This window comes from Leptodactylus fuscus, chromosome 9 (assembly GCF_031893055.1).
Source record: "Leptodactylus fuscus isolate aLepFus1 chromosome 9, aLepFus1.hap2, whole genome shotgun sequence".
Classification (NCBI taxonomy): Eukaryota; Metazoa; Chordata; class Amphibia; order Anura; family Leptodactylidae; genus Leptodactylus; species Leptodactylus fuscus.
Window position 1 is genome coordinate 43682281 of NC_134273.1, and position 19375 is coordinate 43701655.

At 40.6% G+C, this 19375-nt stretch overlaps 1 protein-coding gene across 2 annotated transcripts in view; it reads left to right on the forward strand.

The window, feature by feature from the left end:
• The first annotated feature begins 8775 nt into the window (after nt 1-8775).
• The window catches only part of SUN2 (Sad1 and UNC84 domain containing 2), a 38297-nt gene continuing 27697 nt past the window's right edge, over nt 8776-19375 (forward strand). Inside the window, exons 1-3 of one of the 2 annotated variants that reach the window (XM_075286831.1) lie at nt 8776-8864; nt 9149-9273; nt 13416-13528. In XM_075286831.1, the coding sequence (XP_075142932.1) occupies nt 13425-13528 (104 nt within the window). In that variant the 5' untranslated portion in view covers nt 8776-8864; nt 9149-9273; nt 13416-13424. The remainder of the gene's footprint in view (nt 8865-9148; nt 9274-13415; nt 13529-19375) is intronic. The other variant, XM_075286832.1, reaches the window with a different exon arrangement.

Consider the following 19375-nt stretch of genomic DNA (forward strand, 5'->3'; position numbering starts at 1 on the left):
CTACAGGGCCCGGATCATTAGGGCGGGCCCCTGATGTTTTGCCCTTTTTTTAATAGGCTATTACCTGCTAGAGTAACCCCACAGTATTATGGACCATAATACTGTGTGCAGGGGCCACTATGGGGCATAATAGTGTGCGTAGGAATGCTGTTTGTGCGCGGTGGGGAGTGGGAGCCCCATGTCAAATGTTCACCTTGGGGCCCCCCCATTCCTAGTTATGCCACTGGTCCACACTGTTAGGCTGCACCCACTCTGTGCACCTAAAACACTCCCTTATAGACTCTTCAGTGAACCATTTCACTGATATGATGTTGGGCTATACAGAAACAATTTTCAATATATATTTGAGACTTAACAGACTGATCTGTACAAGATTCTGTCCTGAACATATGTTAGTTGTTCCTCTAAAGTCCCTTGCAGATGGCCGTAGTCGAAATCAGTTTGCTATCCGTGGTTTTTTTTTTTTTTTTTGGAAAGGACCTATTCATTTCTATGAGTCCATGCACACAACTGTGGTTTCCATGGATCAGTATGCGAGCCATGAGTCTGTGCTGCACAATATATGGCAGATCCTATTCTGTTCAGTGTTCGCAACACGAACTCGCAAATGTGGATGTACTTCATGCCTCATCAGTGTGCCATTTGTATTTGCTGACAATCTAGGCACATTATTAGATATCTTCTGTGGGGGGGGGGGGTTGCAGATCACATGGTTTTCATAATTTCTCACAACCAATTGATAACTTGTAGTTCAACTTCACAATACATAAATCGGTGGAGGATCACTACTACTTCCAGTCCAATACCTGAGAACCATGCTTATGCCCATTCCACTCCAACATGGGACTGAAACAACCGGGCCACGTAACAGCCCTCAGGATTGCCAATCTTCCGCTACACACTACATATCAGTCCCTCCCAGGGCATTGTCTCACACAGCCCTCCTAGACTCCGCTGTAGCCCCTCCAGACTCTAGCACCACCCAATCTATTGTAGATACTCTATGGACTGACATCTCCCACAGCCCTAGCAGATTTCCCTGAGTTGACCCATACACAGAATCCATTACTACCCAGAGGCAACAAATATCCAGGTCAGCCCACCATCTGCCTTCTGAGACACTCTGCTGACCTTTTTTCCGCTTTTAGCACCTGACATGAGCAAACCAGGTGATTCAGTCTCTCCACAGGCTCCTTGTCACACATTTTATCATTCAGATCACTGCTTCTATTGTAAGGCTCCATTCTGACGGAGTAATGCGCCGCTCATATAGACACGTATACACGTGTCAGAGCGCAGCACTTCAAAACAGATCCCATTGATTTCAATGGGTGCCGGCTTACACATGCTACACATTGAAATCAATGGGAGGATTTTTAACCCATTGATTTCAAAGTGTTACACGTGTAAGCCGGCACCCTTTGAAATCAATGGGATCTGTTTTGAAGCGCCGCGCTCTGACACGTGTATACGTGTCTATATGAGTGGCGCATTATTCTGTGAGAACGGAGCCTAACAAAAAAGCTGTTCCAACCTTCAGTGCACCATTGCTACCATGATAAACAAATCTACATTGGCCTCCAGCTCCCAGAGAATTTATTTGTAAAGCTTGGCAGGGTTTACATGCCACAACTAGTGACCTGAGAATTATTGCTGCATTCATTTATCATGTACATGGACACCCTAATGCATAAAATCTGAGGAAAAGTTACATTGTTACCCATAGAATCTTATCAGATTTCATCTTTCGATGAAAATGTAGCTTGTTTGGCTGCTGTTTATGCAATAGATGTCCTTATAACATTGATCAAACTGTCCCTATTATAAGGCCTTCGCCTGAGTCTTCTATTCATTAACCATGGCACGCAGGATTGTTAACTCTTGTTTTCACTCTCCTCCATTCCATTATTTTATAGATTTCCATATATTATCAATTACCTTTGAGCTATACATCTACAAGGGCGTGTTTAGAAGTTGCAGTCATATAGCAGGTTTTCAGTGTGTGATCAAAATCAGCTCCAAATTTCAAACAGAATTTGCCTCTTATTGTTTTCAAAGGAAGAAAAAGGTGGATGCTTTGTTATTTTTTGGATGCTTAAAAAAGAAGCATCCTACTCGATTCAGCCACAGACGTGCCACTGATAATTCTCATTGTTTCTGAGGGTATTAAGAAATTACATGGGGCTGGAATATGGAGAGGAACCACTTAAAATCCCATTGTGTGAATTAGGCCTTAGACTACAGTCTGATTTTTCTTGCGAATTTTGTCACATTTTTGATATATACTTACATAAGGTAATGCACCTCACCTTTTATGAAGCTTACAACACTGAAGTAAGTCTAATGCATTTATTTAAGAGTATCTCTATGATGTAATAACTTGATTTAAAACCAGTTCCGTCAGTGTTTTTTATAAACCAGAGAAACAAGTACTGTACCCTAGCTGCATGTATAGACACCTTGTTCAACAAATCTATAGTTCCACAACTTAAAAAAAACGCTTTATAATTAATGTGCAAATTTCACATACAAAATGTGTAGCTTGAAATGGTTAAAGACTATCACATCAAATCTGTAGTTAAAAAAATGCATGAAATAAATGCATGGGAAAACCCCCAAGAACATATCTAAAAAACATGCAAGAAAATGATGGCTTTATTTAGAAGTTACAAGACTAAGTGAAATATGAAGTATAAAATAATAAAAAGAATATATAAATTTGGTATCACTATAATCACTTGCAACCAACTACAGAATAGAGTTAACATTTTAGACTACATAGAGAGCACTGTAAAAAAATATTACACCTTCTCTTGGGTAAACCACCTGAAAGTTTGCAGGATAAGGGTCCATTTACACCGAGGAATTCGGCACAGATTCTGACGCGACACTCGTGTAAGAATCCGCACGCAAAAATAAGCCTCCCATTGATTTCAGTGGGCTCCGTTTTCCGCATGGAACCCATTGAACTCAAGGGGGGGGGGGGAAAATAAATGCCTTCCATTGATTTCAATGGGTTCCGCGCGGAAAACGGAACTCATTGAAGTCAATGGGAAGCCTTTTTTTGCATGCGGATTCTGCTGCGGATTCCGCGCCAGAATCCGCGCCAAATTCCTCCACGTGAATGGATCCTAATACTGATGTATAAACATGTGGACAACATTGTTGGTACCCCTCATTTAATGAAAGAAAAAACCACAATGGTTACAGCAATAACTTGAATCTGACAAAAGTAATAATAAATAAAAATTCTATGAAAATGAACAAATGAAAGTCAGACATTGCGTTTTGCTTCAACTGAATTAAAAAAAAAAAAAAATAGCACTCATGAAACAGGCCACGACAGAAATGATGGTTCCCCTGAAAATAATGTGACCAAAGGGACATGTTACATCAAGGTGTGTCCACTAATTAGCATCACCAATGTCTCCAATCTTGTAATCAGTCAGTGGGCCTGTATATGGAGCTACAAATAATCACTGTGCTGTTTGGTGACATGGTGTGTACTACACTCAACATGGACCAGACGCAGCGAAGGAAGGAGGTGTCTCAGGAGCTTAGAAAGAAAATTACAGACAAGCATGTTAAAGGTAAAGGTTATAAGACATCTCCAAGCAGCTTGATGTTCCTGTGACTACAGTTGCACATATTATTCAGAAATTTAAGATCCATGGGACTGTAACCAACCTCCCTGGACGTGGCTGCAGGAGGAAAATTGATGACAAATTAAAGAGACGAATAACACGAATGGTGACAAAAGAGCCCAGAAAAACTTCTAAAGAGATTAAAGGGATTCAATCATTAAAATGACATTTTAATGAAAGGCTATTCGTCTTCTACCTTTAGATGTCTTCTCTGCGCCGCCGTTCAGTAGAAATTCCGGTCTTCTTTTGTATGCAAATGAGTTCTCTCGCAGCACTGGGGGTGGTCCCAGTGCTGCGAGAGAGCTCATTTGCATACAGAAGAAAACTGGGATTTCTACTGAACAGCAGCACGGAGAAAGCATCTAAAGGTAGGAGAAGAAAAGCCTTTCTTAAGGCTATTCCTACATGTTAGGGAGAAAAAATGTCATTTTAATGATTGAATCCCTTTAAAGGTGAACTTCAAGCTCAAGGAACATAAGAGTAAGATCGCACCATCCGTCGTTGTTTGAGCCAAAGTGGACTTCATGGGAGATGACCAAGGAGGACACCATTGTTGAAAACAAATCATAAAAAAGCAGACTGGAATTTGCCAAACTACATGTTGACAAGCCACAAAGCTTCTGGGAGAATGTCCTATGGACAGATGAGACAAATATTGAAAATGAAGCATATCTTGAAAAGAACACTATCCCTACTGTGAAACATAGAGGAGGCTCTGTTATGTTCTGGGGCTACTTTGCTGAATCTGGAACAGAGTGTCTTGAATCTGTGCAGGGTACAATGAAATTTCAAGACTATCTATCAAGGGATTCTAGAGAGAAATGTGCTGCCCAGTGTCAGAAAGTTTGGCCTCAGTCACAGGTCATGTGTTTTGCAACAGGATAATGATCCAAAACACACAACTAAAAACACCCAAGAATGACTAAGAGGAAAACATTGGACTATTCTGAATTGGCCTTCTATGAGCCCTGACCTAAATCCTATAGAGCATCTTTGGAAGAAGTTGGAACATGCCGTCTGGGAAAGGCACCCTTCAAACCCAAGACAACTGGAGCAATTTGCTCATGAGGAGTAGACCAAAATACCAGCTGAGAGGGGCAGAAGTCTCATTGACAGTTACAGGAATCGTTTGATTGCAGGGATTGCCTCAGAAGGTTGTGCAACAAAATATTTAGTTAAAGGAACCGTCATTTCTGTCCAGGCCTGATTCATGTGTTTTATTTATTTATTTATTTATTTATTTAAAATCTGTTGAAGCATGGTTGAAAAGCAATGTCTGATTCTTATTTATTTATTTTTCATAGAACTTTTATTCATTATTACTTTTGGTCAGATTCAAATTATTTCTGTGACCATTTTGGGTTTTTCTTTCATTAAATGAGGGGTACCAACAATTTTGTTCACGTGTTTATGTCACCAAGCTGGCTATATTGAGCCAACAGAAGACTTGGACATTCCTTTTGGAAAAGGTGATACCATTCAGACCTCTGCTCCAGGTAAGATCCTGGGTTCTCAAAAGCTTTGTCTCTCAACTACTACTCTTCTTTACAAAGGTCTTTACCAGGGTATTTCCAGGTAGTCACAGACATGGATAACCTAGGAGACCCACATCTCTGTCTTGCCAAAACTAGGTAAGGATCTGCATCTCTGTTCTAGTTTATGACCCATCTCCATTATCAACGGTGATATCAAATCGTATGCAAAAATAATTGATGACCATTCACAACCTGTCCTCCTGCTGGTTATACAACCTGACCAATTGTGCTTTGTCCTGGGGAGGGACAATACTGTTAAATAGTTCAGATCATGCACAAATGCCAATTATAACAACAATTCGTATGATACATAAATATCAACACAAATAAAAGTGCATGGATAGATAATAGCAATCTATGCCTCAAATCCAGTTTCAGCAGTAATTCTTATAGAAACAATATGTAACTTCGATAGCTGTCAGTGAATAGTTTGTTTTTTGTTTTTTTTTAGTAAGGGGCATTCACAGTACAAAAGAACGTGTAGACATGGGTGGCACCACTCACACAGAGATATACAGTACATCTGCACGGGAGACCAAAAAAACGCTGAATGAGGTGGTGCTCCAAGTCCAGAACAAAGCGTCATATGAAAAAATAAGAAGAGATTGCTTGGCACTCACCAAAAGTAGCGTAAAAAGTTGAAACTTTATTGAAGAACGTCCATACAAAGTTTAAAAGCGGGAGGAGGCACGCTCAGCGGTTGCTGAGCGTGCCTCCTCCCGCTTTTAAACTTTGTATGGACGTTCTTCAATAAAGTTTCAACTTTTTACGCTACTTTTGGTGAGTGCCAAGCAATCTCTTCTTATTTTTAGCATTCACAGTACAGTTGGTGTCCACGGCTATTGTCCGTACAAGAATTTAACAACGGACACTAGCTGGTCCGTTTGCAGTTTCCATTTATTAGATTGCTGACAGATAGGAGAATGTGCCCATCATGAATGGACGTTTAATTATTAAAACCAATAAGTTTATTAGAAATCATTAAAAGCCAACAAACACAAAAATAACCCTACCAAATCCCATAAAAAACCACACACGCTCCCTGCTTAGTTGAAACCAGAGGAACAATGATATATGGTGTAGGCTAAATAGCTGTTCACACCTATTAAGACCACTGATCAAGTATATCTTCAAAATGTCTGAATATTCTAATGTCATTAGTTGTCAGATCAATTGTGGTCACCATCACCATTAGCAACCATGCATATGCATGTTTCAGCCCTATCTGATGAGTGTGACACAGCCAAAAGGTCTATAGTGCATATAACGACCTTTAGCAGCTAATGCCTAAAAATACTGATGACTACCGGCCACAAAAAAAAGCTACCTTACACGTTTCAGTATCCCCATTAAATCAGTTACTGTCAGTTTGTGTCCATTATGATAGGCGTTCGTTATTTTTTTTTTTTTTAAACGGACACCTTCTGAGCGGACACCAACGGTAGTGTGAACCCTACCTAATTGGAATCTACTGTTGTAACCATTTATTGGACTATCTATTGGAACCATAGAAAGCAATATATACTGTCACATCTGTGTTCAGGTTGCCATTCGGGGAGTTCACTTGGGATCCCCTGAATGGAAACCTATCCGCATTAAAAAGCAGTTACCTAGAGAAACCTGTGGACCCCATAATGGGGTCAGTGTGGTTTCTGCACAAAAAATCCGGAGAGAAAAGTGCTGCTTGCAGGTCTTTTCTCTCCACATATATGATGCGGATAGAGGAACAGAATGGGCCGAACGCAGCTGTGAACCAGGCCTCATCTAAGATACACTGAAATATTATGTGGACATTATATGAACTGCAGTTACAAATGGATTCTATGCACTGACAGACATCAGAGTTGTATATGGATTATTGATTTATTATATAACATGGCGGAGGTTCCCTGATGTTTTGGGGTTGCTTTGCTGCCTCTGGCACTGGACTGCTTGACCGTGTGCATGGCATTATGAAGTCTGAAGACTACCAACAAATTTTGCAGCATAATGTAGGGCCCAGTGTGAGAAAGCTGGGTCTCCCTCAGAGGTCATGGGTCTTCCAGCAGGACAATGACCCAAAACACACTTCAAAAAGCACTAGAAAATGGTTTGAGAGAAAGCACTGGAGACTTGTAAAGTGGCCAGCAATGAGTCCAGACCTGAATCCCATAGAACACCTGTGGGGGAGAGATCTCTTGATGGCAGTTTGGAGAAGGCCCCCTTCACATCTCAGGGACCTGGAGCAGTTTGCCAAAGAAGAATGGTCTAAGATTCCAGCAGAGCCTTGTAAGAAACTCATTGATGGTTACCGGAAGCGGTTGTGCGCAGTTATTTTGTCTAAAGGTTGTGCTACCAAGTATTAGGCTGAGGGGGCCAATACTTTTGTCTGGCCCATTTTTGGAGTTTTGTGTAAAATCATCAATGATTTGACTTTTTTTTAATTCTCTTTTGTGTTTTTTTCATTGCAAGCAAAATAAATGAAGATATTAATACCAAAGAGTTTGTGCTTGCAATCATTTTCTGGAAGAACATGAGGATTATCTGACAGGGGTGCCAATACTTTTGGCCAACACTGTATATATATTGTGTTATATGATTGTGATATATTAGTGGTCACCACTATGTTATGCCAGGTTCTCTTGTGCTGGCTCTATGTCATTCCGATACATTGAGGGACCCAATCGATAGAGGGCCAGACCACTAAAACAATGGCTATACACTGAGCCTGGCGGACCCCATTTAGTATAGTGGGGTACAATGGTTGTTTGCCAGTGAAAGTGGTGGAGAAAATTTAAAAAAAAGATCCTCCAAGCCGTACTTTATTTTCCACCTATTTTCGTTAGTCTTTGCGGCAGAGTCTCCAGCTTGACGCACATGTGAACCCAGTTTAGTTGTGAGGGCCCCACAATACACATCTAACCTTAGGAGGGGTATTGGTAGTTTTAGTCACTTCTCTATTGATATATGTATTTTTCTATATTATTTGTATAGGTATTGCTATTTGACTTCTGTACCATTCTTTTAATTGGACTTCTACTCTTTGTTATGGCTTGTGAAGATAAAGAGGAAACATCAGAAGAGAAAGGCCTTAAGTTATCTATATTTATTGTATTTACTTGAGACATTAAGACAAAACATTGTGACTTCTTAGAGAGAAAGTAAAGGTGTGTGAAATCGAGAAGTTGTAGCGAAGATGAGATCACCCAGCAGAGAGCAGAGACACAGAAGGGCGGGAGAAGAATCACAAAGAGAAACCACACAAAGAGGCGTGTGAGGGGAGAGAGCCGAGCAGCCCTCCATGACCGCCGCAGCTGTGCTGACAGGAAGCCCGCTCTCGTCTATGCGGGGAATGTGCACACAATAGCTGGCTGTTTACGCTCCGTCCTCTGCCATACTTATATATATATATATACACATGCGACGTCTTGTGGTAGAGAAGCAGTTAAGAAGGCAATAAGCCAAGTACAGCCTTTTCCTGCAGAGGCAGCTCCTCCGGCCGCCCCCTCCCTGCCCATTCAAACCCTCCAACAAGGAGGACGTTGGCTCCTGGAGTGACAGCCGGGCGGACCAATGTGAGGGCCGCAGGAGGTGATTGCAGACAGTTGCATCCTCAGATGACAGCACAGTGTGTGTTTGTGTCACTGTCACCTGCGCACACACATCGCAAGAGAGAAGGCGCCCGGGCGGGAGCATCACTGTGCAGGCATGTCTTCTTTGTATCTTCTAAGTCACTTCTGCATCTTCCTTCCCCCTCCTGACGTCCTCTTTGTTCTGTGTAGCTTGTCAGACTATCAAACCTTAATGTCCTTCTGACTAGTCACTCCTAGTGAGGTCTGGGCACTTCTGCTGCACTTCACCTTCTTCTTTGTGATTTTCTGCCTCCCTGTCCTTGCCTGTTTACCATAGATCATCCTATTACATCCACACAGATTGTGTATTTGTTATTTTGCAGCCCTCACATGTATTGTATATGTTTGATTTCTGCAGATCGCTGTCTTATTCTCACACTTGGCTCTTAAAAGTCCCTCCATAGGGAACTAAGTGACAAAGAACATTGGGAAGAATAGTTGGACCACATCCATATATTCGCAGTCTTCCTATAACTGGATAAGGTGACTATATGTGCAGTACATCCATCATGGAAGAGTTGTGAGGGTCATGCAGTAATAGTGTTGTCTATATACAACTATTTTGTTTTTGTGTTGTTGTCAACTCAAAATAATTGTGAAAATGTTGCAAAAGATTCATCTTCAAAGGATTGTTTTATAAAGACGGAACCCCTCAAAATAGAAGTCGGCTCATCTATATGGGGGCATACGTAGAAATCACGGGGGCCAATACCAAAAGTCAGAATCTCCTGGGCATAGGCAGGGTAAAGAGAGACAGTAGTCGTAGAAATAATGTATTTTCTTTTGATATTTTAAATAAATGTGTTTGAAGAATAAAAAGGAAAAATATGAATCCTCACTATCAATTACAAAAGTGTTTTACGTACCTTTGTGTAAAGTCTGCAAGTCCAGTTGGCAGGCAGTAACCCTTTTAGTTTAATTTTTCTGTGCGGTTTATTTCTCTATATACATAATTCCAGCTGCTTTTAAATGTAAGGGTTAATGATCTCCTGACAGGGTACCGAACAGGTCTGACAAACTGTATCGTAAATCTCAATAAATAATTTACAATAGTTAGACTGCCAGATATCAAAAGAGATCAAAGTTTTCACAGGCCTCGTGGTAGATGCCTACCCTGCCTCTATGGTAGCTACAACATTGGATCGATCAGCTGATCACCACCAATCTAGCTTCAGAATACCTGGCAGCCCACTGGGACACGATGTATACCGGTATATTTTTTGCAGTGGGTGACTACGTAAAACATAGACAAACCAGGTCTACCATTGCAAGAACTTTTCTTTGTTCTTTGACCCCTGGCTCATAGACAGAGGTCCAAAGCCAAAAACCAACCCTCTTCTTATAACATATTAGAGGTAATTTCTTTAGAATATGGTCATGGTTTATTTATTCGTGACGTGGATAAAGTGTCAGACTCAGCGTGGAAAAATAAAATATCCCTCCTACTGTTTTAAAGTGGTCTGTGAAAAGAAGCATTGTGTCCTATGTTGTTGCCGTTTCAGTGCTGGAAATCTTGACAGATGACGACTAGCCCCATTGGCTATGGCAATTTGGCATGCACATCTATAGCAGAGTTGTAAAGCTTCGCCTCAGCTTTCTGCCATGGGGTCCACAGTCAAAATACTTGTCAGATCAGACAAGTATTTTGACCGCATGAACATACCCTAAAATCGAAGAAGGTACCTGAATGTGTACATGCCCGCTTGGCTATTTTGTACATGCCTGCTTGGCTATTTTGAAACTCCTATAGAAGTTAATGTAGAGAGCCATGCATGTGTGACCTCTCCACTCACAGTTTAGATGAGACTTGGGTCAGGGAGTTCTCAGAGGTGGGACCTGCATCTGCCATATTTTTATGCCATATACCCTGTAAATAAATCTTAAATGTCTGACACAGGAATACTCCTTTACATTTCAATAATGAATGTAGCCTTGTGATTTGTGCATTGAGCATCCTCAGTTGTACTTACTGGATAATGGATGATAATAATATAGTATAAGATCTTATAATTACAACTTTGCCTCTTTAATATGTTTTTAATTAAGTTTATGCTAGTATTTTCCGGATATTCTTTGGTGGGTAAATTGAGGGATTTATTCCATTTCTTTGTTATCAGGATCCTAAGTATAATGACCCACCCTATTGATGGTTACAACACCTGCATTTTATTCCAAACACATAGATTGCTGACTGGATGTAAAAAAAAAAATATTAACAGAGATTAGATCTTACTATTGATTTTGAAGCACTGGTTTCCTTTCTATTAAAAAAAAAATCTGTTATTTGTATACTTTGTATCTGTTATTTAAAGGGACACTTTTTTTTTACACATTATTTTGTGTGAAGGACTACCCCTCAATAGTTGTCTTTAATAAATCACATAATCACAGCGTGACCTCTTTTTTTCTAGCATGGATTGCTGTGTAAACAGGAGGTATTTTCTCCTCACAGCAAATACACTATATATATATATATATATATATATATATATATATATATATATATATTATAATATTAGAATACCATATGACCTCAGATTCATCAGAGTCCTGACATCTGTTTATCTCCCTCATAGTCAGCTCTCTGTACCTTCCCCGGGGTCATCAGTAGCAGTTGATGCAGATTTACCAGAACCTGTGTTCACATGATCCAGTCTAAGATACTGGATGGTATACAATATTCTGAGTTCTGAACAATTTTGCATAAACAGGCAATATACATGGCTGCAGGTACTTGCCTTGGGTGGCAGCATCAGCAATAGCAGATTCTGAGTATACTTGATGACTACTTTCCATAACTTAAAAAAAAAAAAATCCCTCTGGATTGTTGCTTTAAAAGGGTTGTCCACTAACAGAAAATACTTGTAAAAGAAACCACAATGCAATGCTGGATCTTGATCACAAAAAAAATAAATAATAATCCCATTGGTCTTTGGTTTGACTGTATAATAGTGCTATATACAAAAACATTTTTTCTAGGATAGGTCATCAGTATCGGTAGAGATCTAACAGCAGGCACTGGCTCCAGTAAGCAGTGTGTTGAACTGGAAGCCATATGCTTTATACACTGTGGTAGGTAGGAAGAATAGGTCATTGATATGATATCTAAAGGCTGGAGAACCGATTTAATGTCTAACTAGGGCTAAATACCACAATTAGGCTAAGGCCCCACGTAGCAAGACGCAGCGAAAAAGTGATGTTGGAAAAACTGTGGTGGAAATGCATTGTGCTTTTCACAGAAAATCCACCACGGTTTCCTCTGCAGACTTTCTGCTTCAATTACACCTATACGGAAACCACCAGCGTTTCCTTAGGTATAATTGATATGCTGTGATTTCCCAAAACGTTTTAGGAAATATAAGTAGTTACGAATTCTGCAGAGTTTTAAAGATTTTCTCTAACTGTCTTAGTGGTGACATCTGTTGTCCTGATCGGTTGCCAATGGTTACAACCACAAATGCTGAAACTTTCTATGGTCTGGGACTTGTCAGGAACCAGCTATGATTTCCTTATTGTAGCCGGGTTATCAGACATGGACACTACATGTATCAGAAGATATCCCGGCCACAATAAGGAAATCATGGCTGATTTTCTGACCTTAGAAAAGCCCGGCATTCATGGTCGTATCCACTGGCAACAACTTGTGACTACAATAGAAAAAAATTGATTTTAGAGAAAATCTTTAAAACTCTGCAAAATATTTAATTACTTATATTTACAAAATGTTTAACTTGTAATTCTGTACAAATTTAAAAATGGTTATGTACATAGGAATACCCCTTTAAAGGGGTTGGCCACTTTCAGACCAATATTGACTAACAAATGTACAATAAAAAGATATACAATTTTCCAATCTACTTTCTGTATCAATTCCTCACGGTTTTCTAGATCTCTGCTTGCTGTCATTCATTCTGTTACTTCTAGAGGATAAAACTCTGACCATGGTCATGTGATTTACGGTCCATGGTCATGTGATGAGCACACAGGTGCCGCTCGTTATAGTCACAGCACAGTAATCAGACATCTGCCTGGTAATCAGCTGTGCACCTGTGTGGCCGCTTACACGAGCAGGCGCGGTACGCTTCTGTAGTTCTATGGAGAACATCTAGCACATCACTAGTGTGCCCTAAGGACTGAGTGCAGTGTCCATAAGATTGAGAGCAGATGCATCCATAGGTGTCCAATCTGATCACTGGGAAACCTTCACAAAGGTGGTCATCTCACTGTACACTTTGGACATTCACCTGAGGGTTAAAAAGATGACCTCTGACCAGCTCACCGCTCTGGCTAATGGAAGGAAGATGAAAGAAAGTTGCAATACCCTTCTCAATGTAGAAAGTTCTGCCCATTTCAGTAACAGGGTATGGCCCCTTCAGTCAGCCACTCATGTGGGTGCAGTGAGTTGGCCCTCTACTATTCTGATATTGATGACAGAGTCATCTTTATTCCCGGAATACCCCCTTAATACTGCAACAAATTCAGCCCCCCAAGTTTGTACTCTTCCAATAATATTAGAATATGTCATACCTCACAACATAAGGTTCTTTACCTATTGACACTAAGATATGATGGCTTCTCTGAATTTGTACTTTATGCCAGTTTGTAAGACTCTGCTTCACTACTAGCAGGTGACCATGTCAAGACGCAGCAAACGCCTCAGTGCCATTGATCTGGAGGATGACAGGATCAGCACCAGCAGCTTGGAGAGTCAACACTTGTACAGAGATAGCCCTGTCAGGTCAGTATATATTTAGAATTTTTCAGTGGCCATCTGAAGGATATTGCTGACAATATTATACGGGCAAAAGGTAGGTTTATCTTTACCGTTCAGAATCATCTCTAGGAAATCATTCTTTATTAAAAGAAGATCAACCACCTCCCCCAAGCATATTCAGTTGTCACCAACATATTATAGAGCACATTTCATTAATAAGCAATATACCTCTTTTATGTATGTCACTTTTACGGGTTTCAAGAAAATCAACTTTGAAGTCTTCTGTTTATGAGTCAGTTGGTGCACTAGGGGGATGGCCTTCAGCTCCTGCAGCACTGCTTTCGTCGCTCAGACCCCAACTAACTCGTACTTATGTTATCCCATGTAGTGGCAGTTGATCATCCCACCTCTATGACATCACCCATGTACTTAAGTGGCAAGAGCAGTGCTCCAGGATCTGAAGGCACACCCCTAGTGCACCAACTACCTCATTTGCAGAAGAATTCAAATTTGTTTTTCTCCAAATCTACAAAAGTCACATACATAACAAAGATGTCTTGTATATCATTGTAATGTGCATGGTAATGCAGATCCTTTGTCTTTGATCTTTTCCACATGTTGGGAAGATTTGAAATGTTATTCCAAAGTCCTGCCTTTGAACACAACATTGTCTATTCTGTTTTCAAATTTTCTAACTTTTCAATTAGTGTTTAATTTGACATCCCATATATCTAAGGAGCCATAATCATAGTAGTCTATGGGTCATGCTATACTCCAATTTCATACAGAGGAACGATGATCATTACAGAATATAAGAGCCAATAAAATTGCATAATTTTCTATTAGATGCCATATTGTGGAGATTTACTTCCCTAGAATCTGAAGGGATTTTCCAGGCTTTTGATATTGACCTATCCAATCAAATGAATGGAAGCTGATCTCCAGTAACCCAGCACAGTCACCGCACAGTTAATGGATCTGTCTAATTTTGGCCCCATCCAATGTCTAGTTCTGGCAGCTGCTGAGAACAGTGAATTAGTGGGGGTGCCAGGTGTTGGAACCCTTATCAATCTGATATGGATTGCCTATACTATAGAAAGGGTATCAATATCAAAAGTACAGAAAAAATCCTTTAAACTGAACTCATATATTGTGGAAAAGCTAAATCTGCTCCTGGCTTTGGCTCAAGAAAGGCAGCACAACCTGCAACAACAGAATAAAAAACAGATTTCCCACGTGAGGCCTCAGCCTAAAGGATACCTTTAAGGGCTAGTTCACATGTAAATTACATGTGGCTGATTTTGGTCCTAAAAAAACCCCGCTTCCTTGCTGCGCTTTTTGGAACTTTTTTCGGAGTGTTTTTTTGTAAAAACCGCTTCAAAAAACGCCAGGCAGTTTTCCCCTCCCGTAAAACGAATGGGCTGCAATAAACGCGTTGCGTTTTTTTGCAAAACAAACACGCAGAAAAAAACGTGCGTTTTTCGCCTCCCATTCACTTCTATTGCTTTCTTCAGGGGGAAAACGCTTGAAGAAAGGTCATGTCGCTTCTTTTTTCTGCTAGCGGCAAAAAACTGCTAGCAGAAAAAAAAGCTAGTGGTCTACATAGACCACTATTGTAATGAGGCGGATTTTGAAGCGAAATCCACCGTCAAAATCTGCCTCTTTGCCCCCGTGTGAACTACCCCTAATTCAGTGCCATATAGTTGCACCATATATTGGCGCTCTAGGAGCATACAACCTCATAATATACCAGACCAGCGGTAAAACGATACAGTTACTATATGGTGAATGGAGCTGTCTGCTTTTGGATCTGTGCACTGTGTAGTTGGCGGTGTCAGAACCCCACCATTCTGATATTAATGTCCTATTCAGCTGTTTTTGGTCTGCCTCATAGATATAGAGCAAGAGGTGCAATCATGCTTCCATATGTATTCACCTATGTAAGGGATGTTCCAGTGGGTATGGAGGTACACCCCTTCTTTTAGGAAAGCCATGGGCCACATAGGTGGACACGGGATCCTTGGGATTTATTATTTAACCCCCCCATATAATGGGAAAAGCAAGAGTATAGTAAAGCAGAAGTGGAGATATCTGTCACTAGACATCTATTTACTGGACATCCTTAGCTGAGAATAAGTTACCTGGTTCACACCTACATCCAACAGTGGAAATCCCAGTGCAATGCTGCACAGTCTAGAACCTGCACCCATTGCTGCTGCATTACTTCAGTAAAGTTCCACCTGTTGTTCAGCTGCTGTCTCCTGAGAGACTCCTGCATCTACCATCATGGACCCTTCTGACAACAATCACCTGGCTCAGTGAGGCGTAGTGCTCCCACCAACTGGAAGTGCCCCAGGGGAACTACTAACACCAATCAGGTACCCTGCAGGACCCCTCACCACTGCCCAACTCACAAGTTGTGCTGGAACTCAAATTGAGTGTTTACTGGAGAGATTGAAGAGACCCCAGAGTATAATAATGACACTTTCACTTTAACATAACTTTGGCAGTGTTTGCCTTAGACAACTAGAAATTGGATAGATGGATTCCTAGGAGCCCTGAGAGTGTTCTACGTTATGTTTGAAGCCAATTTAAGGTGTGACTTGTACCGAACCTGTTCGACCTGAAACAAATCAGGGACCCGAGCCGCCGAACCCGAAATAAATCTTGAGAGGTTCGCCGATCTCTAGTAGTAAAGCTTAGCCAGTTCAGGGAATGCACCGCTTACCTTTATTACTCCCTGAATAACCCCTTTAAGGTAATATTATTTTAGTTGTGCATGGAGGATGGGAGGATAACGTCCATTATTTTTAGAACAGATGTAACTAGATCAGTTATACCTCCAGACTATGTGTAAATAACCTGCAGACTAAATAATCTTATACTATTTATTCAGTCACATCATATAAAAGACTCGCATCTAGACTAGCATAGCCGTCACATGACATGAATAGCTCTGTTCACTGTATGTCAGTACAAGATGTGATAATATTTCCGAATATATTTTATTTTACAATCACAACTGAATAAAGAATACAAATAACACAGATATAAGATATCAGTTGAGCATCTCTTTGAGCTGTGTTCATATTTTGCTTTTTTTTGTCATGTCTGAGTAATGTAACTTACTAATGGACTTGGAATCTTCAGAGCTGACTGTTTTTTTAGCCGGTGAGTCAGTCTGCAAGTGAGAAGCTCTACGTTCTTATTGTCACATCCTGTGGTGAGCAGAAAGGAAACAGCAGTGATACAGGAAGCTGTATGTTCCTAGTTGCTTATAGTGTCTTGTTGAAGTGTGCTCAGAACATTTTATCATCACCTACCTTTCAACTGACTAAAAACTAAGTAATAAAAAGTTTAAAAATATTTAGTGTTTTTAGTCAATAAATTGAGACATTTGGGTTTTGCTTTTTCACTTGGACATCAGTGACAGCTACACTATTTTTAAGAAAAGTTTATTGAAAAGCTAATGACCTGTTCTTTAATTTATACAATATGGATCTAAATCTTCAGTCTTCCCCACTAGCTACTTCATTGTTTGATGATAATGTTTACAGTGACACCGCAGGTTATGTTGTTTGTACAGCTGTAGAAGAGTTGTACTTGCAAAACAAAAAGATCTAGTTTAGGCAACGGTTAGCAGTAAACCATGTGGGCACCTGATCTCTATTTGTAATAGAGGGGATGCCAATTTTCATTAAGATCTTTCCTAAAGTATCCATACACATAAGATTTGGTTGTTTTGTTTTTTTTCATTATGATCTAAACTGGGCCATTAATAAAAAAAAACAAAAACATTTTAGGTAACCCTGCTTCCACAAATGTCCAAACTATAGACATATAATGATATTTTTCTAGACAATACCCCAAAAAGATATCTTTTCATTTCTCGATTCTGGAGATTAAAGCAAAGATGAACATGTACGTTTAAAACATAGATGAAACTGTATAATATAGTATGGTTGTCATTGTACACTGTCTACCAATAAGTATTCGGACACCCATGCAAATAAAGATATATTTGCAGTGTCACGCCTTCCACTGTTAAATATCGTGTAGGAAACAGCATTGGCATTAGTCTCATGCAAGATTTCAAGAAAGGGGTAATTGTCGGGTACCTCAGAAATGGCCGATCCTTAACCCCTTCCCGCCGATGGCATTTTTTGATTTTCGTTTTTCGTTTTTGACTCCCCTCCTTCTAAACCCCATAACTTTTTTATTTCTCCGCTCCCAGAGCCATATGAGGTCTTAATTTTTGCGGGACAAATTTTTCTTGATGATGCTGCCATTAATTATTCTATATAATGTACTGGGAATCAGGAAAAAAATTCAGAATGGGGTGGATTTGAAGAAAAAATGCATTTCTGCGACTTTCTTACGGGCTTTGGTTTTACGGCGTTCACTGTGCAGCCAAAATGACATGTCCCCTATATTCTGTGTTTCGGTACGGTTCCAGGGTTACCAAATTTATATGGTTTTATTTACATTTTGACCCCTAAAAAAATTCCAAAACGGTGTTAAAAATTTTTTTTTCTAAAAGTCGCCATATTCCGACGGCCGTAACTTTTTTATACATAGGTGTACGGGGATGCATAGGGCGTCTTTTTTTGCGGGGCCGGGTGTACTTTTTAGTTCTACCATTTTCGGGAAATGTTATTGCTTTGATCACTTTTTATTCAAATTTTTATCAGAATCAAAACAGTGAAAAAACGGCGGTTTGGCACTTTTGACTATTTTTCCTGCTACGGCGTTTACCGAACAGGAAAAATATTTTTATAGATTTGTAGAGCGGGCGATTTCGGACGCGGGGATACCTAACATGTATATGTTTCACAGTTTTTAACTACTTTTATATTTGTACTAGGGAAAGGGGGGTGATTTGAACTTTTAATACTTTTTATATTTTTTTATATTTTTTTTTACTTTTTTTTTTATTTTTTTCTTGCATTTATTAGACCCCCTAGGGGTGTTGAACCCCAGGGGGTCTGATCACTAATGCAATGCATTACAAGGCTAATGCATTGCAAAAAAGCATCATCTCTTTTGCAGGCTGCATAGACCAGCCTGCAAAAGAGAGAATTTGCAGACCGGCTGGGAGCCTTTAACAAGGCTCCCAGCTGTCATGGCAACATGACGTCGGCCCTGGAGCATGCTCCAGGAGCCGGCGATCCCTGCCAAAATGGCGGCGCCCATGCGCCGCCGGGAAAATGGCGCCTCCGGCGCCTTTGACAGCAGCGCCGGAGGGGTTAATGCCTCCGATCGGTCCGGGGACCGATCGGAGGCATTAGAGCCGGTTGTCTACTGCTTAAAGCAGTAGACACCCGGCGGCTATGACGGCCGCCCGGCTCCCGGGCGGTCGCCATAGTTACAGACCCGACACGCGCCGTACTATTACGGCGCATGTTGGGAGGGGGTTAAGGGACATAGCAAGTGAACTGAATTACCCAAAATCGACAGTGTCCTATGGGATTACGAAGTGGAAAGTGAACGGTGATTATCAGAATGTGCCCCGAGTTGGCAGACCCCCGAAACTGGGAGATACTAGAGACTGATGGGTGCTGACCAGAGAAATTTGGAAGAATCGCACCCAACCAATGGCTCACATACACCTGGAGTTTCAACAGGCATCCGGGAGTATTGTGTCGATCGATGCCATCCATAAGAAAGCATCTGCTGGGTTCCACCAACTACTGAATAGGAATAAATGTTGTTTTTCTATTCTACCACAGCTGTCCAAATACTTATTGGTAGACAGTGTACTGACCAGTAGAACCTGGAACCTGTCATATTGGCTGCACAGTGAATGCTGTAAAAACAAAACCCATAAGAAATTTACACAAGTGCAGTTATTTCCTTATTTCACCCGATTCT